Source organism: Scyliorhinus torazame, chromosome 16, assembly GCF_047496885.1.
Source record: "Scyliorhinus torazame isolate Kashiwa2021f chromosome 16, sScyTor2.1, whole genome shotgun sequence".
NCBI classification, from domain to species: Eukaryota; Metazoa; Chordata; class Chondrichthyes; order Carcharhiniformes; family Scyliorhinidae; genus Scyliorhinus; species Scyliorhinus torazame.
Genome location: NC_092722.1, coordinates 170,844,839 through 170,869,480, shown reverse-complemented (window position 1 = coordinate 170,869,480; position 24,642 = coordinate 170,844,839). Strand labels below are relative to the sequence as shown.

General features: G+C 47.2%; 1 protein-coding gene across 1 annotated transcript in view; it reads right to left on the bottom strand.

The window, feature by feature from the left end:
- Positions 1–24,642, bottom strand: part of LOC140392452 (coiled-coil domain-containing protein 172-like) — a 138,101-nt gene that overhangs the window by 72,106 nt on the left and 41,353 nt on the right. The window contains exon 3 of the mRNA XM_072477703.1: positions 14,531–14,696. Coding sequence (XP_072333804.1) covers positions 14,531–14,696 — 166 coding nt within the window. The remainder of the gene's footprint in view (positions 1–14,530; positions 14,697–24,642) is intronic.

Sequence of the window (24,642 nt, the reverse complement as noted above, 5' to 3'; positions counted from 1 at the left end):
AATCCAAAGAGATTCTACAGATACATAAAGGGGAAAAGAGTAACTAGGGACAGAGTAGGGCCTCTTAAGGATCAACAAGGGCATCTATGTGCAGAGCCACAAGAGTTGGGTGAGATCCTGAATGAATATTTCTCATCGGTATTCACGGTGGAGAAAGGCATGCATGTTAGGAAACTAAGGGAAATAAATAGTGATGTCTTGAGAAGTGTGCATGTTACAGAGGAGGAAGTGCTGGAAGTCTTAAAGCACATCAAGGTAGATAAATTCCCGGGACCTGATGAAATGTATCCCAGGATGTTGTGGGAGGCTAGGGAGGAAATTGCGGGTCCCCTAACAGAGATATTTGAATCATCGGCAGCCACAGGTGAGGTGCCTGAAGATTGGAGAGTGGCGAATGTTGTGCCCTTGTTTTAAGAAGGGCAGCAGGGAAAAGCCTGGGAACTACAGACCGGTGAGCCTAACGTCTGTAGTAGGTAAGTTGCTAGAAGGTATTCTGAGAGACAGGATCTACAAGCATTTAGAGAGGCAAGGACTGATTCGGGGCAGTCAGCATGGCTTTGTGCGTGGAAAATCATGTCTCACAAATTTGACTGAGTTTTTCGAGGGGGTGACCAAGAAGGTAGATGAGGGCAGTGCAGTAGACGTTGTCTACATGGACTTTAGCAAAGCCTTTGACAAGGTACCGCATGGTAGGTTGTTGCAGAAGGTTAAAGCTCACGGGATCCAGGGTGAGGTTGCCAATTGGATTCAAAATTGGCTGGACGACAGAAGACAGAGGGTGGTTGTAGAGGGTTGTTTTTCAAACTGGAGGCCTGTGACCAGTGGTGTGCCTCAGGGATCGGTGCTGGGTCCACTGTTATTTGTGATTTATATTAATGATTTGGATGAGAATTTAGGAGGCATGGTTAGTAAGTTTGCAGATGACACCAAGATTGGTGGCACAGTGGATAGTGAAGAAGGTTATCTAGGATTGCAACGGGATCTTGATCAATTAGGCCAGTGGGCCGACGAATGGCAGATGGAGTTTAATTTAGATAAATGTGAGGTGATGCATTTTGGCAGATCGAATCAGGCCAGGACCTACTCAGTTAATGGTATGGCGTTGGGGAGAGTTATAGAACAAAGAGATCTAGGAGTACAGGTTCATAGCTCCTTGAAGGTGGAGTCGCAGGTGGACAGGGTGGTGAAGAAGGCATTCGGCATGCTTGGTTTCATTGGTCAGAACATTGAATACAGGAGTTGGGACGTCTTGTTGAAGTTGTACAAGACATTGGTACGGCCACACTTGGAATACTGTGTGCAGTTCTGGTCACCCTATTATAGAAAGGATATTATTAAACTGGAAAGAGTGCAGAAAAGATTTACTAGGATGTTGCCGGGACTTGATGGTTTGCGTTATAAGGAGAGGCTGGATAGACTGGGACTTTTTTCCCTGGAGCGTAGGAGGCTTAGGGGTGATCTTATAGAGGTCTATAAAATAATGAGGGGCATAGATAAGGTAGATAGTCAACATCTTTTCCCAAAGGTAGGGGAGTCTAAAACTAGAGGGCATAGGTTTAAGGTGAGAGGGGAGAGATTCAGAAGGGCCCAGAGGGGCAATTTCTTCACTCAGAGGGTAGTGAGTGTCTGGAATGGGCTGCCAGAGGTAGTAGTAGAGGCGGGTACAATTGTGTCTTTTAAAAAACATTTAGATAGTTACATGGGTAAGATGGGTATAGAGGGTTATGGGCCAAGTGCGGGCAACTGGGACTAGCTTAATGGTAAAAACTGGGCGGCATGGACTGGTTGGGCCGAAGGGCCTGTTTCCATGCTGTAAACTTCTATGATTCTATAACTGGTTTGGACTCGACATTTAAGACTTGGGAGGGGAAGGGTCTGAAGAGGTTTGTGGACCTGTTCATGGAAGGGAGGTTTGCTAGTTTTAAGGAGTTGGCTGAGAAATTCTAACTGCCTGGTTCAAGTCTTTTCAGGTTGTAATAACTCCAAAGGAAACTGTCATAAACTAACTGGATTTATTCACATATATACACAAGTTATTATTGTACCTCACTCCCAGTGTAGACCCTACTGGGAGGATAGATCTGATCAGACTCTGACTGGGTCCTGCTTTTATTCTCTAGTCTGATGAACCCAAGTTGGTGGGTCTTTTCACTCTACCTGGGGAGCTCATATTCAATAAGCCCCATTGGAAGGGGCAGCACCGTGGCACAGGTGGCACAGGCCCCAGGTTCAATCCTGGCTCTGGGTCACTGTCTGTGTGGAGTTTGCACATTCTTCCTGTGTTTGTGTGGGTTTCGCCCCCACAACCCAAAAGATGTGCAGGCTAGGTGGATTGGACATGCTAAATTGCCCCTTAATTGGAAAAAAATGAATTGGGTACTCTAAATTAAAAAAAAATAAGCCCCATTGGAAAATCAGCAATTGTTGTCTCATGTTCCTCATGGGAACACAGGTATTTCCAAATTCACAATTTTTCATGCAAGTCTTTCCCTTCCTTTCCTTTGGTGCCACCATATCCCTGTTGAAGAAGATTTTGTATTTCGTTAGGTCTGACAGGGGGACTATTTAGACATATATGGCCATATCCTTTCAATGGATTCTGCTTTGTTGAGTGAGGTGAGGATGAACTGGAAAGGTGAAGTGGGTCCCATTCTTAATGGTGAGGTGTGGAGTGAGGCCTTTCACAGGCTCAACTCCACATCTTCATTTGAACTCCACATCTTCATGTGCTCTGCTGAGTCTGATTCAATTCAAGGTTTTGCATGGGACGGACCTGACCAGAGCTAGGAGGAGTAGATTTTTCTCTGGGGTTGAGTTCTCTGGGGTTGAGTTCTTTGGGGTTAGGGGTTGAGTTCTTTGGGGTTAAGTGTAAGTGTGAGATTTTATTTCATAGGCTGGCTAACCATACACATGTTCTGGTCCTGTCCCAAGTTGATAACGGGGCAGCACGGTAGCATTGTGGTTAGCACAATTGCTTCACAGCTCCAGGGTCCCAGGTTCGATTCCGGCTTGGGTCACTGTCTATGCGGAGTCTGCACATCCTCCCCGTGTGTGCGTGGGTTTCCTCCGGGTGCTCCGGTTTCCTCCCGCAGTCGAAAGATGTGCAGGTTAGGTGGATTGGCCATGATAAATTGCCATTAGTGTCCAAAATTGCCCTTAGTGGGGTTACTAGGTTATGGGGATAGGGTGGAGGTGTTGACCTTGGGTAGGGTGCTCTTTCCAAGAGCCGGTGCAGACTCGATGGGCCGAATGGCCTCCTTCTGCACTGTAAATTCTATGATAAGCTTCTGGGCCTCTTTCTTAACACCGTTTTGGTGATACTCCGTGTAGATTTAGATCCATGTCCACTGGTGGCCATATTTGGAGTGTCAGATTCTCTGGTGCTTCAGTCTGAGGTGAAGGCACCTTAGCCTTATTGATAGCCCTGAGGCAAATTCTACTTGGGTGGAGGACTCCTCCTTCACCTAGTGACTCAGCTTGGTTGAGTGACCTCATGTCATTTTACATTTGGAGAGGTTCAAGTTCAGGAGGTTGGTGAGATGTTCTACCTAATTTGGCAAGCATTCATTTCTTTTAAGGAGTAAGTCATCCTCAGCTGTTCGGGGGTTTAGTTTAGTTTTTGTGTCAAAGTTAATTGGGTGTTATGTGTGTTTTTGCTTTTCTCTTCTAATGTGTATTTCTGTTTGATTGCTTCAGGTTGTTTTGTTTAACATGGAAAACGTTTAATCAACAAATTTAAAAAAAATATTTCCACTAACATTCCAAAAAGCAGCAGAGTAGTTCAAAAATGAGGGACAATCTACAAGAATTGTGACACAGAGCACCATTAGAGTCTTGAAGGATTCCGTTCCTCCAATTTATGTGCCATGCATTAAATGTAGCCTGCTCTTGCCTGAACAGCTTTACAGATAGATCAAGGCTTGGACAATGCTGGGCACTGGTTCTAGCTCTTTTGGAGACCAGAATAGATGAAGAACAGCAACAAATTATCTTTACTCAGTAAATGCTTCATTAACAGTTGCAAGGAACACCACACTGAAGGTGAACTTTCTCCCTTAGCAAACCGCAAACAACTGAATCCTTCAACCTGGTGGTTAAACTGAAGGTCAATTCATTTTTCAAAGCAGAACTTAGTTTGAGTTAGTGTTTCACCAGAGTTCAAGTCCCCAGGGGTTGCCTGCCAGCTCTAAGTCACAACAGGACCCAGACCAAAAAGACAATCAATTCAGGAATCACGCAAAGAAAAATAGAAAATTTAAGGCACAGAAAGAGGCCATTGAGTAAATCTGTGCCAGCTGAAAAAGTGTTATCAGGCCTAATCCAAATTTCCAGCTCTTGGTCATGGAGCCATCTGGGATGGCCACTTCCAGAATACAAAATGGACGCTCGCAAAGAATGTAGGAAACTGTGGACAATGTTTGGAAAACAAGCAGGCACAGAGCCTGTATGCATATTGGAGAAACAGCTCAGACGGAATTGAAACTATAGGTCGATTAGTATATTGATGGCCCATCTCTGGGAACAAAAGAATGACACTCAAGCAACCGATACTGTTTCAGACATCCAGGCGCCAGTTCCCCAAACCGAAAGCACAAGCAAAGCCAGGCCAACGGCCACCAAAGACACGCCCAGCCATCAGGGCACCCACCCCTTTATTGGTCAAGATCAATATCAGTGATCAAGAAGCGGCCCAATTAATTGGGGCCAAGTTTAAGGCCCGCCTAAAAGCACGTGAAGCCCCTCCGGGTATAAGAAGAAACCCCCAAGAGAGAATCGCTCTCTTGGACTTGGCTCTCAAAGCGAAGAGACCCATCCGCCAGCTGCACCAGAAGCAAGTAAGTCCAAGGTCAACGCTCGCAACCAGACGGACGACCTTAGCTGTTCTCCTGTATACCTTCGAACCCAACAGCCTCAGATCCGAACAACGGCCATTGTTCCTCTGACTGAGTGGGCACCCGAAGCTAAATATAGGTGTTAGCATTAGAAATAGTTTAATTTGTAGTACTTTGTGCATGAGTAGATATTGCTGTGTGTAAATAAATAGTATTGACTTTGAACTAACTAACTGGTGTATTGGCTCTTTGATCAGTATTCGGGTCTGAACCTTGTGGCGGTATCGAGAGATACCTGGCGACTCTAAAGCAAACATAATTAGTAATAAGGAAGGCGACCATATTGACCGCCATATTCATAACCAGAGAAACAGAGCAATATTACTGGTGACATCTGACGGCACTCGACCTAGAAGTGGTCTAGTCACTCCGTGAGAACCCAAAATTTGAATTAGAATCCAATTGGAAATAGGAAAAACCACAAGCGTAAGACCAATACTGATCAAACCACCAAGATTCGGAAGTGTGTTATTTGCATGCATACAAACAGGGATATAAGGTAAACCTGAGAGATTTTGTTGCATAAAACTATTGGGAGTTTTGTAGGCCGGAAATTAGTGTAAGCCGTACCCGTGTTTACATCACCACTTTATCACCCCCTGTTCCAAATTCGGTAGAGACCCCAGAGATAGCAATAGAAATGGCAATGAAGGCAATGGAATGCCTTATCAACCCCCAAGAATTCGAGGTCGCAGCGACCAGTAGAGTAGGACAGTGTCCCATATGGGAAGAGGAGATTAGAAAGTACCTCAAAGGGAAAGGATGGCCCCTTTGGAGCGAATTTTGTGAGAATGTTGAAACAGGTCCCGGAGGTTTAGAGCATACTTGGTGGGAGAACCTGACAGAGATCCATAGGAAGAGCTTAGGGAAAGCCCGCAAGCTGATGGCAATCGTGTCCTGCTTGGCACAATTGCGAGGCACAGAGGAGGCCGTGAGGACGGTCCGTAGAGAGATTGAGGCGAGAGACAAGAATAGTGAAGGAGACGTGAATGAATATGAGAAAGAGAACAGGGAACTGAGAGAGCAGTTAGCGGCGAAGGACAAGGAGATGGCTGATGTCAAGCGGGCACACCAATCTTGTCTCGCCCATTTAAGCAGCTTTCAGTCGCAATACGATAAGGCCTACCAAGACTCACAACGTGCGGTGTTGGTAAGAGAGGAAACAGAACACCAAGTTGAGCAGTTACAGAAGCAATGTAACGATTTAAAAGCAGCCCTACGAGCACTCCACGCTTCCACGACGGAACAAAGGCAGAGCTTGGTAGATTACGCAAAATGCCGGAAGCAAATTGCAGAACTGCAATCTCTGCTTTCTGTCCAAAATGGGTTCCAGAGCACTCTTGGACCCCAATTAGACCAAGAAAATGGCCCCGATTGGCAGAAGTTAAATGAGACTGCCCATAGATAGGTACATGGCACATGTACACTGGACAAACCACAAAAGAGAAAAGCACCTCAACCCCCCCCCCCCCGCCCCCCGACTACACGGGCAGAACACCACCCTATGAACCCTGTCACCACACAGCGCAGGACCACAACAGAAGGAGACCCAGATTTTCTGTACACCACCCCATTAACTGTCACTCAATTAAGGGACGCGTGCAACAAGATTATACCGTTCCTACCCACATCGGACCCCCACCAATACTTTGCAAGAGTAAAACAATAGTCGACCATGTACGGCCTGGATGAAAAAGAGCAAGTGAAGCTCACAGTTTTAAGCCTCAACCCCTCAGTCGTGGCAGCCCTTCCCGACCCACAAAATGTAGGAGGAGGCACCCTCCAAGAAATGCACACAGCGATCCTAGATGCGATCGGCTGTAACAAAGGAGACCCCGTAGAAGGCCTAAACAAGTGTAGGCAGAAAAAGACTGAGCAACCCACAGCGTTTGCTGGACGCTTGTGGATTCATTTTACAGCAGTATTTGGAGAGTTAGCCCAGACAATATGGCCAAATGGACTCGCATCCTAGTCTCTCATGCAACAGAGGCAGGACAGAGAGTTTGCGCAAATTACGACCCCTCAGACGTGGCCCACGAGAAATGGGTTTTAAAGAGATTGTCCCGCGCTTGGGAACAGTCCGTTCAAGGTAAAACAGCTTATGGTAAAGCAGAGGAAGAGCAGGCAGATGCGAACATGCATCCAGTTAGAACGCACCAGAACCCCGCATGGATAAATGAGGGAAGAAACAGCCCACAGCAGACCAAATCCCAAGAGTGTTATATTGCGGCCAATTAGTGCAATGCGCCCCAGAAGTAGCAGCGAAACCAGCAGACAGGCACCCTAAATAAGAATAGGGGCAAGCTAATTCACAGTGTTAGCGCACGTTTTGCTAACGCAGATATGAATGGCACCGACTGACCGTGTTCAGGCTCCCCAACATGAGTCTGCAACACCCTTTGGGACAAGTCCGGTAGACTGTTAGTGGCAGGCACAGTCCGGGGACACCCCGTAGAATTTCTTTGGGACACAGGAGGGTCCCGCACCATGCTCAATTCCTCCATGATGTTTCAGCGAGACACATGGCCCACCACCGACACCATTACTCTCAGCGGTTTTACAGGGCATTTACAGCAGGGACACATCACAGCCCCTGTAGCAATTCAGATAGGGAACATTTAAAAATAAACATCTCGTAGTTCTGGTCGATCTACCCTAGACAGCCGAACACATTTTAGGTATTGATTTTATGAGCTCCCACAATCTATCATTCGATCCAGTAAACAAATGTGTGTGGAGAATGGCAAAGGCAGCATGAGCCCCCGCCACGCTCACAATTGGAGACTATGAAAATAGAATTAGCGCAGTAGGAGACTTCTGGTTCGACCCTCGAGCCATTAGTCAGAATAAAGAAGTTAGGGAAGTCCTGCAGCGACACAAAGCAGCATTTGCACAGCACAAGCACGACTGTGGCAAGATCGCTGGCTTGGTGAACATCACAGGTCCCGACCCCAGACCCCAAAAGCAGTACGGTTTTCCCCAAGAAGCAGAGGGAGAAATCTCAAAAGTTATTCAGAGTCAGCTTGATCAAGGCATACTCCGTTCAGTAGCCTCAACAAACAATGCCCCAATTTGGCCCGTCAGGAAACCCGATGGATCATGGCGACTGACCACTGATTATTGGGAACTAAACAAAGTAACCCCAGTAGCAGCCCCCACCGTAGCCACGAGTCCCGAGACAATGCTCAAACAGGGACTCCAGTCAAATTTTTTTTTGGTTTTGGACATTAGCAATGGCTTTTGGTCCATTCCATTGGATAAAGCATGCCAATATAAATTTGCTTTCCCCTTCCAGGGACAGCAATATACGTGGACATGCCTTCCACAAGACTTCCACAATTCCCCCTCCATTTTCCACCGACAGCTGGCAAATGGTTTAGCAAAATTTTCCCGACCCGATTGTCTGGTCCAGTATGTAGACGATCTGCTTCTACAGACAGACACAAAGGGAAAGCACATTTCGCTTCTCGCCGAACTATTAGGACTCCTTCAACAAACTGGCTGAAAAGTGAACCCCAAAAAGGCCCAGATTTTACAGGAAAAAGTGATTTACTTAGGAACAGTAATTACACATGGCAAACACGAGATCGAGCAGAAACTAATCGACTCGATCGTCAAATTACCACTGCCCCATAATGTCACAGCCCTCCAGTCATTTCTAGGACTGGTTGGCTACTGTAGAAACCACATCGACGGTTTTTCCACAAAGGCAGCGCCCCATCCGAACTTCTCAAGAAGCAGGCACCTTGGGAATGGCTTCCACAGCACACGGATGCCATGGATGCATTAAAACGAGCCCTCAGCACAGCCCCCGCATGACAGGTCCCAGATCCACTCTCCCCGTATGCAATTGAAGTTGCGACCACTGACCGAACCCTTTCGGCCGTGCTCCTCCAAGAACGCCATGATTGATTAGGCCCCGTGGCATACGCCTCACAAGTATTAGATCCAGTCGAGCAAGGATTTTCTGCCTGCGAAAGGCACCTGCTCGCAGTTTTTTGGGCAGTACAATACTTCGCCTACATTACAGGACTCAACCATTTTAACTGAGCACACCCCAACACAACTCCTACTTGATAGTAGACTTAAGGATGGCACAGTCAGCCAGATTCATGCAGCCCATTGGACACTTCTCTTACAGGGACGGGACATAACAGTGAAGAGGACAAAAACCCACACTCTCCTCGCCGATAATTTACACGATGCAGGCACAAGACATGAGTGCGAAATAATAACCACAAAACACAATACAGGACACTTTGTACCAAAGTCAGCTCCCCCAAAACCAAGTACTACATCCCAGAGACCCCAGCCCACAGACATAGGCGCACCCCTTAGAATCTATGTGGATGGCTCCTCCACAGTTTTAAACGGAAAAATGATTACCGGTTGCAGTATATATGTAGAGGATGCTCAGGAACGCGCCCTAGAAGAAATATCGTTGAAATTGCCAGGACATTTAGGCTCACAGGCAGCAGAACTAGCAGCCGTAGCTTATATTGTAGAGCACCCCAACTCGTTCCCGACCCCAGCCGACATATATTCTGACAGTTTACATGCCTGCAACAGTTTGACCGAATTCCTATCCCTGTGGGAATCTAGAGGATTCATTTCCGCAGACGGAAAACCCCTACCCTCAGCCCCATTACGCCGGCATATCCTAAGGACAGCCAAAGATAGGAAATATGGCATTATTAAAGTCCGTAGCCACCATCGTTCTTCCCCCCCTGGTAACGTTAAGGCAGACGCCCTAGCAAAGGCAGGTTCCAGACACGGTCACTTTTGGAACCCCCCCCAAGAGCGCTCCAGTACACGCGGTTCAGGTCTCACAGACCTGTCATAATATCATGGTGCAGATACACACACACTGATGGACACACAGCGGGACCAATCAACACAACAACACTGCAGCCAATCATCAGTTGGAGCATACTCACTATAAAGACAGGGGGGCATCAGAGATCCCGCTCATTCGGGATGCAGCCTCCTAGAAGAACAGAGCTTACAGCTTAAAGCACAGATCTTCACCATGTGCTGAGTGCATAGACTGGTTAGGACAAGCATAGGTCTTTAGTTTAATCTAACATCGTGTTAACCCAGAGTGAAACTATGTTCAACAGTTGCTAACTCCATAAAATAGTGTTGCACTATTTTAAGTGTTGGTGGCCTGTATGTGTTCCACGGATTCAGAGCACCCAACACATCAAACCAACATTCAGGATTTAGCAAAGGACCAAAAAGAAGACGCACAACTCAGGGACGTTTTAAAAGGCAACTTCCCAGCCCCTTATGATAAATACAAAAACGCGTTGACAACACATGACGGTGTTATTTTAAAAGATGGAATTTATGTAGTCCCCAGCAGGACAGGAATCAGATTATTTGCCAATCCCATGACAACTATGGACATCAAGGCACAGAAGCTACCCGAGCCCACCTCAGACCTGGTGGCCCGATTTAAAAGCCAATGTGACACACTACATTGAGAATTGATTAATCTGTGCCCAGAACAATCCGGACAGATACGCAAGGAAAGGTCAGCTTAGCCACACCCACCCTGTTAATGGCCCCTGGACGAATGTGCAAATTGATTATATAGGATCCCTACAGGAATGGTTTTAAATATGTGTTGGTGGTCATCGACACCTTCACAAAATGGGTGGAAGCCTTTCCATCCAGAACAAACACAGCTAAAACGACAGCCACAATCCTCACTCAACACATCTTTACAAGATTGGGACGTCCACGCAGCATAGAGTCCGACCAAGGCCCCATTTTACAGGACGAGTGATGAAAAACATCCTTACAAGTTTCGGAATCAAACAAAAATTCTACATTGCATACCACCCCCAGCCAAGCGGCATAGTAGAAAGAATGAATAGGACTTTAAAAGCAACCCTAAGGAAAGTGGTGCAACAACACAACAGCACCTGGGACTCAGTTCTCCCCTTTGCACTGATGTTCATAAGAAACAAGGGATCCACGTCGACAGAATACACCCCCCACACCCTCATGACCGGACGCCCCATGAAAGGGACAGAATATTTGTTAGGACTCGATTTGGCCAGCCCCGCAGTCACCGCCCTCACTCATGAGAAAGCAGTTCATCAGATTTAAGAGAATGTGAAAGCAGCCCAGCTTGCAGCAGCTGTTAGACTTGGGACACACAAGAAGCAAAGCAAAGTTTGCTTTGATAAGACAGTACACGCCACAGAGTTTGTAGTAGGGCAGCAAGTCATGCTATCCCTATACAACCCCAGTTCATTCCTTTCCCCCAAATTTGCCGGACCGTACTCCGTCTCTGATAAAGTCAGCCCCTCTGTATATAAAATCATATATCCTAATGGCAAGTCTGCGTGGTTTCACATAAACCAGCTTAAAGCTTATGGCTCGCAGAACAACCATTCACACCACATCTCACTTGCAGCAGCAGATGAACATGCCCTGCCCACGAACAATCTATTCCTACCCTCCCCCAACCAGTCCAGCCCATCCTCAGACACGACTACGACTCCACCCCCAGAGGCACGACTCCGCCTCTCCCTTCCTCCAACCGACAGCGATAGCGATAGCGACAGCCCCAGCACACCACGATTACACCCCTGCACCAGGCCCCAGTTGTAATAAAGCCTCAGTTGTATTCAACTCTCGTCTCTGTGCAATTGATCGTGCATCATGGCTTATCTCCGGGAACAAAGGAAAGACACTCAAGCAACCGATACTGTTTCAGGCATCCCGGCACCAGTTCCCCAAACCGAAAGCACAAACGAGGCCAGGCCAACGGCCACCAAAGACACGCCCAGCCATCAGGGCACCCACCCCTTTATTTGTCAAGATCAATACCAATGATCAAGAAGCGGCCCAATTAATTGGGGCCAAGTGTAAGGCCCGCCTAAAAGCGCGCGAAGCACCTCCGGGTAAAAGAAACCCCGAAGAGTGAATCACTCTCTTGGACTTGGCTCTCAAAGCGGAGAGACCCGTCCACCAGCTGCACCAGAAGCAAGTAAGTCCAAGGTCAACGCTCGCAACCAGACGGACGACCTCAGCTGTTCTCCTGTGTACCTTCGAACCCAACAGCCTCAGATCCGAACAACGGCCATTGTTCCTCTGACTGAGTGGGCACCCGAAGCTAAATATAGGTGTTACCATTAGAAATAGTTTAATTTGTAGTACTTTGTGCATGAGTAGATATTACTGTGTGTGTAAATAAATAGTATTGACTTTGAACTAACTAACTGGTGTATTGGCTCTTTGATCAGTATTCGGGTCTGAACCTTGTGGCGGTATCGAGAGATACCTGCCGACTCTAAAGCAAACATAATTAGTAATAAGGAAGGCGACCATATTGACCGCCATATTCATAACCAGAGAAACAGAGCAACATTACATACCCCTGTGGGTTATGGTACTTCAAATGTAGATTGTAAGGGTACTTCCTGTTTATTTTGCCATTCCATTTTTGATCCAATGGGATGCTTTTCAAAGTTCCAAGGTTTCAATTTTGATTCTGGCAGCATTGATGCAGGATACAGATAAATCTCTCCTGGGCTGATCTAAACCGACTATCTCTCTCTCCGGAACGCCTGTGAGTACTGCATTTTCTAAACCTGAATAAATGAATGAATCTACAGAGAAGACCATTCTAGGATATACAAAGACTTTAATCTGCAAGCTTGCTGGGAAGAAAAGTGTGCAAGAACCAAAAGTGTGCAAGAACCATCTGAAACAAATACTCTTTTTTTCCTTTCATTTCCACCCCTCTGTATTTGTCTGTCTTGTGTGTGTGTAGAGTGCGGGGGCAGGTTAAAGTGGGGATTAGGAATTAATTTATAGTTAACCAGTTGTATTTGCTGCATATTCCATGACAGTTCTTGTTATAAATAAGTAGTAATTATTTTTACATTTACAAACTGGTGACTGTAATCATTAGGCAGCCAAGGGCCAAAGACTTTGGGGGTTGGATTCTCCGATCCCCGACACCAAAATCGCGTTTGGAAACGTGGCGAAGAATCACTGATGACGAAAAAATTGTGGATAAGAATAATTTGGTAATTCACATGTGTTGCGACTCTGGGGCACGTGGAGCTGGAATTGACTGCACACTATCCCAGAGTGTCATAACAAGATCCAAGATTTTTTTAAATGTGATAAGGATTGGACTCCATTTGTTATTTTTCTGCTCAGTTAGCCAGTCTATCGATACAACCTTTTCTTAACCATCAACTCCGATCTGCGGGAGTCTTTCCTGCTGCGCTCACCAGCAGGAAATTACTCTAAATGCTGCCTTGGCGGAGAGAAACTCCCTGATCTTCACCATCAACTCTGATCTGCGGGAGTCTTTCCTGCTGAGCTCACCAGCAGGAAATGACTCTAAATGCTGCCTTGGCAGAGAGAAACTCCCCGAGGCCAAAAATAACCACAAAGTGCCGTTAAATAGCAAGATCTTTCATGGCACTGCAGCTAAATCTGCCCAAAACTGGTCATAGATTTTGTTTCGAGTTAAGTCGCGGGCAGTGTTTCAGGAAAGTGGTTGCTGATGGCATTTTTTAAAAATTGCATTTTTTGCAGTAAATTAATCTGAGAGATACAATTGTCGTCCATATGGGGCATATTTAGTTGTCAAGACCATTTTTGAATGCTACGGAATTAGTAGCAGAAATGAATTTTCCTTTTACTGGGATAAGAGGCATGACAGTTTGGATAAATGTTGCTTTGGGAATTGTTTGCTAACTGCAAGGAAAGGTTTCCTTGGGTATCATTAGACGTGGTGCCAACCCTCTCTCTGGAATACGGCTATTTGAGATGCCGACTCTTTCTCTCTCCATGGTGATGGGGTAAGGTGGAGGTAAAAGATAACCAAAGGCAAGGGGAGCCCTACAACAATAAGATGAGGGGGGGCATCGGCATTTGTGGGGGGCTCCAGCATGAAATGGGGTGGAAGACATGGGAGGGTATGAGGGATGGTATGGGGGGGGAGGATGTGACATGGGAGGGGCTGAGAGCATCAGGGAGGGGTATAGCATGCAAGGGAGAACCACATGGTGGTATGGAATGGGGGATGGGGATGCAATGGCATGGTGGGATGGATTGGGGTATGGGTATTGCATAAGAAACAGCCGGGAGTGGGTAATGTGGGATGATATCAGAAAGAGAAAGGAATGAATGGAAAGTGGGACGAGAGTGATGGCCTGGGAATAATGGAATGGTACAAGGTGAGAATTTAACAAAATACTGTTGCAGCAAAGACAATAATGAATGTTTTGCAGGGCTCTGATATCCTAACAGAATTTGTTCTGTGAGGTTCGATTCCACTACACTAAAGAAGCCAAATGCACTGTTCACTGATACTCCACACAAGAATTGTAAAATAACAATAAAGCAATGGATCTGGAAATTATGTGATGTTCAATGTTCTTTATAGCAATTTGTTCATCAATGAGCTGCTGACCATTATAACGAGAGCTTCATTTACTATAGCTTCATTTAAATTAATAAAACTAAGTATCAGTGTCAAATGCCATCGGGAGGATGTTTTTTTTTTTAGCAATCCTCTAATCCGAAGAGCTTTACTGTAAAATCTGTTTCATAAATTGAAGTCAACACCATAAGATAATAAACATGACAAGTGATATACTCACCATTTTTCAGGTGCTTAGCTTCTGTTTCCAAATCAAATATTTTTGACTTTGCATTGATTTCAATTGTAATTGTTCTGTTACTTAGTAAGTCATATTCAGCATTGAATTCTGAAATCTCTTCAACAAATCTCTCCCTTTCGTCAGCAATTTTCTTTTTTTTATTCTCCTATAAAGGAGAAAACATGCTGCCGGATATTTTTAAGACCAAAATGGATAACAACTTGAAGTTTTGTCAATATTTTGATTTATTTCAAACTACTGCTTTTCTGAGCAAGATTCATGGAATAAAGGGAAATAATTTATTTTTCATTGCTTTTTTAAAATTAATTTACAACATGTAGGCGTAACTGGCTGGGCCAGCAGTTATTGCCCACCGTGCTTTGCTCATCCCTACTCTACTCTTTTATCCGTGTGCTTTGCAAGCATTAAAACAACAGTTCAAAATCAAAGATATTAAATAGACTGCTCTCGATCTCTGGCAAATAATTGATGCGATGAGGATCCAAGTCACTTGATGAAGTCGAAACCCGGACGCATAGCTTTTCTTTATTCAGCAATTTTATTGATGTGTAAAGTCTTGCAGCTCTCCACCCACACAACTTGGTGTCCCATTATCCCTCATTACACTCTTTTAGTAGAATAAAAAAACATTAAATCAAACAGAGATCAAAAATAAGGGGCGGGATTCTCTGACCCCCCGCTGAGTCGGAGAATCGCCGGGGGGTGGCGTGAATCCCGCCACCGCCGGCTGCCGAATTCTCCGGCGCCGGGATGGGAATTGCGCCTGCCGCTCGGCGGCCGTTGGTAGCTGCCCCCCGCCCCCCCCCCCCAGCGATTTTCTGGCCTGCGATGGGCCGAGTGGCCGCCCGTTTTAGGCCGGTCCCGTCGGCGTAAATTACAACAGGTACTTACTGGCGGGACCTGGCTGCGCGGGCGGTCTCCGGGGTCCTCGGGATGGTGCGGGGGGATCTGGCCCTGGTAGGTACCCAGACGGTGGCCTGGCCCGCAATTGGGGCCCACCGATCCACGGGCTGGCCTGTGTCGTGGGGGCACGCTATTCCTCCGCGTCGGCTGCTATTCCTCCGCGATGGCCGACGCAGAGATGAACCCCCCCTGTGCATGCGCTGAGATGACGCCAACACGTGCCGGCCAGCGGAGGCCCTTCGGCGCTGGTTGGCGTGGCGCCAAGCCGCTTCCCCGCCGGCCGGTGCAAACCACTCCGGCACCGGCCTAGCCCCTGAAGGTGTGGAGGATTACACACCTTCGGGGCAGCCCAATGCCGGAGTGGTTCACGCTACTCCTTCGCGCCGGAATTGCCCGCCCCGCCGATTCCCACAGAATCCCGCCCAAGAGGTGACAGCACTTGGTTGGACACTGTAAGAAAAAATAAAAACTTCTTAGGAAACTTATAAAATCAAATTAAAATATCATTCCTGGGGGTGATGATGCACCCAGCTCTTGCTGATCCCAATATTTATACTATTTTTGATTTTTTAAAAATAAATCTGTGAAATAAATAAATTAAAGAGGGTTGATATCCCTGGTAGTGCACTATAATTAAAATGTTAAAATAAGCTTAACTGAACCAAAATGTTATTACAGGGGGTGATGATGCACCTCAATCCCTGTGGCACCCACCAGTTCATCCAATTATAGAATATACAGTGCAGGAGGCCATTCGGCCCATCAAGTCTGCACCGACCCTTGGAAAGGGGACCCTACTTAACCCCATACCTCACCCTATCCCTGTAACCCAGTAACCCCACCTAACCTTTTTCTTTTTCGACACTAAACTATGTGAAGAGAAAGTGATTGGTGAAGACAAATGTAGGCCCCCTACAGACAGAAACAGGGGAATGCATAATGACGGACCAAGAAATGGCTGAGCAATTGAATACATATTTCCAGTCTTCACAAAAGAGTGATGGGGCTGGTTTAGCACAGGGCTAAATAGCTGGTTTTCAAAGTAGACCAAGGCAGGCCAGCAGCTGCCGGAATGTGGCGACAAAGAGCTTTTCACAGTAACTTCATTTGAAGCCTACTTGTGACAATAAGCGATTTTCATTTCATTTCATTTCAAGAGGACAAAATCAGGGGCGGGATTCTCCGAGCCGAAATCGCGCTCGGTGCAGGGGCGGAGAATGGGCGTCAAACCAGTGATCGGGTCCGACGCCGCACCCCGGAGAATTGCCACCAATCGGGCGCGTGCGGTCGATGCAGCGCCGATCGGGGACCATTGAAAGAGGCCGCTGCGGCGATTCTCCAGGTGCAACTGGCCGAGTTCCCGCCAGCGTAGTTCTCTCATGGTTCCACCCGGCAGGCACTCGGCGTGACGGCTGTGGAGTCAGTCCGCGGCCGCCCTGGTGGGGGGGCGGGGTATTCATTCACTGGGGGGGGCTACCAGGACGGCCAGGCTATCGATCGGATGCCACCGGATGCGCGTGATCTATGGGGGGGCCTAACGTCTTGGTGCCGGTCCGCGGTGTGGGTCAACCATGTCACGCGGGGCGGGCGACACAGGCCGCCGCCATGCGCATGCGCGGACCCCCGACCGGAAGTGCAGGGCCCTGTATCGGCAGCCGGAACTGCGAGGACTACTCTGGGGCCCTGCTAGCCCCCTCCAGGTAGGAGAATCACACTGGACTTTCTCCAGATTAAGTCCAGAGTGATTTGCGCACGTTTTTTCACGGGCGTGGGGACATAGTGTTCAAGGAAAGTGTTCAAGGAAAATAAAGGTGCTTGGGAAAGGAGCAGAACTCTTCACTCTTTACTCAATAGCAGCCAGAAATTAACAGTGGTAGCAGAGGATGGTTGCTGTGCAAAAGTAAAGGGTTGAAAGATACAACTTTTCCAGAAGAAGAAAAAAAATTCTGTGGACTAAAGTAACTTATTACCTTGGCAAAGAGGAAACAAAGTATGACATTGACTCTTTCTCTACTTACGAGAGTAAAATCTGAAGCAAAGTGTTTTCTGAACTAGAATTGGGACAGTTAGGCTCAGAATCATTGAATCATAGAAGTTTACAGCATGGAAACAGGCCCTTCGGCCCAACCAGTCCATGCCGCCCAGTTTTTACCATTAAGCTAGTCCCAGTTGCCCGCACTTGGCCCATAACCCTCTATACCCATCTTACCCATGTAACTATCTAAATGCTTTTTAAAAGACACATTTGTACCCGCCTCTACTACTACCTCTGGCAGCACATTCCAGACACTCACTACCCTCTGAGTGAAGAAATTGCCCCTCTGGGCCCTTCTGAATCTCTCCCCTCTCACCTTAAACCTATGCCCTCTAGTTTTGGACTCCTCTACCTTTGGGAAAAGATGTTGACTATCTACCTTATCTATGCCCCTCATTATTTTATAGACCTCTATAAGTTCACCCCTAAGCCTCCTACGCTCCAGGGAAAAAAGTCCCAGTCTATCCAGCCTCTCCTTATAACTCAAACCATCAAGTCCCGCTAACATCCTAGTAAATCTTTTCTGCACTCTTTCTAGTTTAATAATATCCTTTCTCTAATAGGGTGACTAGAACTGCACACAGTATTCCAAGTGTGGCCGTACCAATGTCTTGTACAACTTCAACAAGACGTCCCACCTCCTGTATTCAATGTTCTGACCAATGAAACCAAGCATGCCGAATGCCTTCTTCACCACCCTGTCCACCTGCGACTCCACCTTCAAGGAGCTATGAACCTGTACTCCTAGATCTCTTTGTTCTATAACTCTCCCCAACGCCATACCATTAACTGAGTCGGTCCTGGCCTGATTCGATCTGCCAAAATGCATCACCTCACATTTATCTAAATTAAACTCCATCTGCCATTCGTCGGCCCACTGGCCTAATTGATCAGGATCCCGTTGCAATCCTAGATAACCTTCTTCACTATCCACTGTGCCACCAATCTTGGTGTCATCTGCAAACTTACTAACCATGCCTCCTAAATTCTCATCCAAATCATTAATATAAATCACAAATAACAGTGGACCCAGCACCGATCCCTGAGGCACACCACTGGTCACAGGCCTCCAGTTTGAAAAACAACCCTCTACAACCACCCTCTGTCTTTTGTCGTCCAGCCAATTTTGAATCCAATTGGCAACCTCACCCTGGATCCCGTGAGCTTTAACCTTCTGCAACAACCTACCATGCGGTACCTTGTCAAAGGCTTTGCTAAAGTCCATGTAGACAACGTCTACTGCACTGCCCTCATCTACCTTCTTGGTCACCCCCTCAAAAAATTCAATCAAATTTGTGAGACATGATTTTCCACGCACAAAGCCATGCTGACTGCCCCGAATCAGTCCTTGCCTCTCTAAATGCTTGTAGATCCTGTCTCTCAGAATACCTTCTTGCAACTTACCTACTACAGACGTTAGGCTCACCGGTCTGTAGTTCCCAGGCTTTTCCCTGCTGCCCTTCTTAAACAAGGGCACAACATTCGCTACTCTCCAATCTTCAGGCACCTCACCTGTGGCTGCCGATGATTCAAATATCTCTGTTAGGGGACCCGCAATTTCCTCCCTAGCCTCCCACAACATCCTGGGATACATTTCATCAGGTCCCGGGGATTTATCTACCTTGAAGAAGGTCTGGAGATTCTATTGCGTTTTATGGATAGGATTTATCGAAAGGATGACTTATAAAGTGCATATTGTAGCCATGTAAAATGGCTGACTCCCGATTAGAATGGTCAAATCCCGATCTAAAATGGCAAACAGAAGAGGCTGATGGGAAAATCAGCCAACAGGACTCAACCAGACAGCTGCAGGTAAAACAGCGTATTCGCCTCTGGGGAAGTCAGTCCAGACCGATACCTGCAGCCATCAACATCACAACAACCCAGTCATCTGCATATTAAGCAGCCATCCCTGGGAACAATTGCTACAGATTAGCAACATAAAGCCGACCCAGACCTTTCGGCGCCAGCAGGGGCTAACACAAAGAAAGGTAAACATAGGGGCCAAGTTCAACTCGACCCTTCTGTCGCGCACAAAGACTCCGTGAGACGAATAGAGTGAAGTCGATGAGGCTTTATTAAGCGTGTCTGTTCCCCAGCAGCCCGATAGTAAACTGGCCTGCGGGGGAAGACACCGGCTTCTTATACTTCGCCTTCAGGGCGGAGCTTGAGGTCAACGGCCAACCAGGATCCGGGATCTGTCAGCCAATGACATTAGGGCTTCCAGTCCCACATGACCCCTAATACATACTACAACACCTTCTTTTCCTGCTCACAACCTTCGAGACCCTTCTACAAGAGAACGTAAGTTTTACTCCAGCGATCGCTACCAGATAGGCACTCCTGACTATCGACTTGTACCAGCTTTTGAATCCCGCAGGCTCAGAACCAATTTGAAAGACCATTCATTTCCCTGACTTGGTGGGCCATTTCCAAAGTTAAGTATTGGCCTGTTAGTTGTAGGTAGTAGTCTAGAAGTAGAATTATTGTCTAAGTATTAATTGCTGTATATAATAAATGAGCGTTGATTTAACTCTTACTAAGCGGTGTGTTGCATTATTAATCATTACTTGGACTTGAACCACGTGGCAGTATCAGAAAGATACCTGGCGACTCATGAGCAAAGGTGAGAGAATAAGAATAAGTAAACTAGGGCTAAAACGAGCAACATTTTGGCGACATCCTGACGGGACCTGATCTAGAAGTGGAAAACCACTCCGGGAGAACCCAAGAAATTTTGAATTAGAATCGAATTGGAAACAAAAAACCACACGTGTTCAAGCAGCTCTGATTAATAGTCATAATTCAGAAGTGTGTGTATGCATGCGTAACTAACAGGGCTATAAGGTAAAACTGATAGATTTTTGTTGCGTCAGAACTGTCGGAAGTCTGTATTTTCGGAAATTAGCGCAAGCCGTACCCGCATCTACGACACCACCTTAGCCCCCTGTTCCAAATTTAAACGAAACAAGCGGATAGGAAAGATGGCCATGCAGGCAATGAAGCGCCTCATGAACCCTGAGGAATTTGCGGTCGCAGCGACCAGCAGCAGTAGAGTGGGACAGTGTCCCATTTGAGAAGAGGAAATCCGGAAATATCTCAAGGGCAAAGGATGGCCCATGTGGAATGATTTCTGCGATAATGACGAATCAGGTCCCGGAAGTATAGGGCATACTTGGTGGGAGAACCTGAGCGAGATACATAAAAAGAGCTTAGCGAAAGCTCGCAAGCCGATGGCAATCGTGTCCTGTTTGGCACAATTGCGAGGCACAGAGGAGGTCGTAAAGACACTCCGCAAAGAAGTTGAGGGCATACATCGGATGAGCAAAGTCGATGTAAGCAAAGTTGAGAAAGAGAATTTAGAGTTAAGGAGGAAATTAGCAGCAAAGGATGAAGAGGTGGCTGATGCCAAACGGGGTCACCAGTCTTGTCTGAGGCATTTAAGCAGTTTCCAATCACAGTACGAAAAGGCCTATCAGGACACGCAGCGTGCAGTCCTGGTAAGGAAAGAAACAGAAAGCAGGTAGAGACGCTACAGAAACAATGTAGTGATCTCAAGGCAGCCTTGAGAGCGCTCCACGCTGCCACCACAGAACAAAGACAGAGCACAATAGATCATGCAAAGTGCCGGAAGCAGATTGCAGACCTGCAATCACTGCTTTCTGTCCAGAAAGGATTTCAGGAAACCTTTGGGGGAAAATTAGACCAGGAAGACGGCCCTGATTGGGAAGAGTTACAAGAAACAGCGCAGAGATATGTTCAGGGAACATGTGCGCGGGGAAAGCCCCAAAGGAGAAAAGCACCCCAACCCCCCACACAGCAGGTAGTTCAGGCTCCAATGAACCCTGTAACCACCCACCGCACAGCCACACCGGACGAGGCGGAATTTCTATATTCCACCCCCCTAACAGTGACCCAATTACGGGACGCGTGTGCAAAGATCACACCGTTCCTCCCCGCCGCAGACCCCCACCATTTCTTTGCCACCGGCAAACATCAGGCGAACATGTACGGCCTGGATGAGAGAGAGCATGTAAAGCTCATGGTTCTAAGTTTAGATCCATCGGTAGCAGCAGCCCTTCCCGACCCACAGAACGTAGGAGGAGGCACCCTTGCAGAAATGCATACCGCGATCCTGGATGCGATCGGGTATAACCGGGGTGACCCCGTAGATGGTCTCAATAAATGTAGGCAGAAGAAGTCTGAGCACCCCACAGCGTTCGCAGGACGCCTGTGGATTCACTTTGCAGCCGTTTTTTGGAGACGTAGACCGTGCCCATTTGTCCCCAGACAACAAATGGACCCGCACCCTTATCTCCCATGCCACAGATGGAGGACAGAATGCCTGTAATAGTTATCATCCCTCAGAGGAGGCCCATAACGAGAAGTGGGTAGTTAAAAGATTGTCCCGCATTTGGGAGCAATCTGTTCAGAGTAAACCCACAACTAAAAACACCGAAGAAAAGCAAGCCGCCGCAGACATGCAGGCAGTAAAAGCAACACATCACAACCATGCCTGGGTAAATGAGGGAAAGAACAGCCCCCCACCCAAGTCACAAGAATGTTACAGCTGCGGACATTTGGGACATTTCGCAAAAAAATGCAATGCCCCTAAAAAGCCACAGAGAGCCCAACAGACAGGCATTTTGATAAAGAAAATGACAGAGCCCATCCATAGCGTTAGCGCCCGTTCGGATCAGACGGACTTGACCGGAACGGACTGATGGTGTACGGGCTCCCCCAGTTAGGTCTGCGACACCCTTTGGGATAGGTCAGGACGACCCGTAGTCACAGCGAAAATTCGGGGACAGCCTATCGGATTTCTTTGGGACACAGGTGGGTCCCGCACCACCATAAATTCCTCCACCCTATTTCAAAAAGACACGTGGCCCACTACAGCCACTATCACCCTCAGCGGCTTTACAGGCCACTCACAGCAGGGACACATCACAGTCCCTGTACCCATTCAAAAAGGAACCATCACCACCAAACACCCCGTAGTTTTAGTAGACCTGCCCCACACAGCAGAACATATTCTGGGAATCGACTTTATGAATTCCCACCACCTATCCTTCGATCCAGTCAACCAGTGTGTCTGGAAGATGGCAAAATCCGCTAGAGCCCCCACAATGCAACATCGAGGGCCGAAGGGCCTGTACTGCGCTGTAATGTTCTATGTTCTATGTTCTATGTTCTATAGGGGACTACATGAACAAAATTAGCGCAGTAGGCGAATTTTGGTTCAACCCGACCACGCTTAGCACGGACAAGCAGGTTAGGGCAGTCTTGCAAAAGAACAGGGCAGCATTCGCGACCCACAAGCACGACTGTGGACGGATGACTGGCTCCGTACAAGTAACAGCACCTGACCCCGAGACCCCAAAAACATTACGGATTCCCCCTAGAAGCAGAGGGAGAAATCCTAAAAGTTATAGAGAGCTTATTAGAGCAGGGCGTACTAAGATCAGTAGCCTCTACTAATAATGCCCCGATTTGGCCAGTAAGAAAGCCCGACGGATCATGGCACATGACCATTATCGGGAACTCAATAAAGTCACCCCCGCAGCAGCCCCCACCGTAGCAACAAGTCCCGAGACCATGCTCAAGCAGGGACTCAATTCCCGCTAGTTCACGGTTTTGGACATCAGTAATGGATTCTGGTCCATTCCATTGGCAAAGGCGTGCCAGTACAAATTTGCCTTCACCTTTAAAGTGCAGCAGTACACGTGGACATGCCTGCCACAAGGCTTCCACAACTCCCCCTCCATTTTCCACCGACAGCTGGCAAATGGACTAGCGAAACTTTCTCGCCCCGAATGTCTGGTACAGTATGTAGATGATCTACTACTGCAGACAGACACTAAGGAAGAGCACATTGAGCTTCTGTCCGAACTCCTGGAATTGTTACATTCCATTGGTTGTAAAGTCAACCCCAAAAAGGCCCAGATTTTAGAAGAAAAAGTGGTATATTTGGGAACAATTATCATGTACGGTAAACGCGAGATCGAACATAAAAGAATTGACTCGATCGCTAAATTGCCCCTTCCCCAGAACGTTTCAGCCCTCCGGTCGTTTTTAGGACTGGTTGGCTACAGCCGAAACCACATTGACGGTTTCGACAGCAAGGCAGCGCCCCTCTCAGACCTCCTAAAGAAGGGAGCCCCCTGGGAATGGCTTCCGCAGCATACGAATGCTTTAAACAGGCACTCAGCCGCCCCCGCACTACAAGTTCCAGACCCGCTTTCCCCTTACGCCATAGAGGTAGCGACCACAGACCGCACCCTTTCAGCCGTGCTCCTCCAGGAACGGCACGAGCAGTTAAGACCCGTAGCTTACCCCTCCCGACTTTTAGATGCTGTGGAGCAGGGATTTTCAGCCTGTGAGAGGCACCTGCTCGCAGTTTTCTGGGCAGTCCAGTACTTTTCCTACATTACCGGACTGAACCCCATCACCATTCTGACCGAACACACCCCCTTAAAGGATTTAAGGGTAGATTCACCTAAGGCAGGAAAGGTTATTTTAAAGATCTTCTTGGCTCTATTAGCCACAAAGGCATGGAAATCCAAATCTATAGATATAAAAGCTGCCTTTTTGCAGGGGCATCAGCTTCAGAGAGACATTTTTCTCCATCCCCCCTAGAGGCAGCTAACACAGAAGGGGTATTCTGGAAGTTGAACAAACGTGTATATGGATTAAATGATGCGCCTAGGTATTTTCGGTAAGGTTAGTTTTATTAAAGTTAGGCTGTTTCCAGTTGAAAGCAGATCCGGCAATGTTTTACTGGCACTATAAAGGATCTCTTTCTGGCATCTTTATGATGCATATCGGTGATTTGTTTGTGGGGTGGGATGAGTGGTTTTAAAGCTATTGTAATCTCGGGATTGTGGAACGAATCCAGGGTTGGAAGGCAGGCTTCCGGTGCATTTAAATATATTGGACTGGAAATTAGACAGACGAAGTCAGGGGCAACTTTACTTCAGCAATCTTATTTGGAGACCATCGGCCCAATAGCAATTAGTAGTGGTCAGGTTTCACGAAAAGACGCGGTGGCTTCAAAGACGGAAAAAGGGCAACTGCGAAGTTTCATTGGGCAACTGAATTGGTTAGGTAGACAGACTAGGTAGACAATCTTTAGAGTTGAGTACAAAAATGA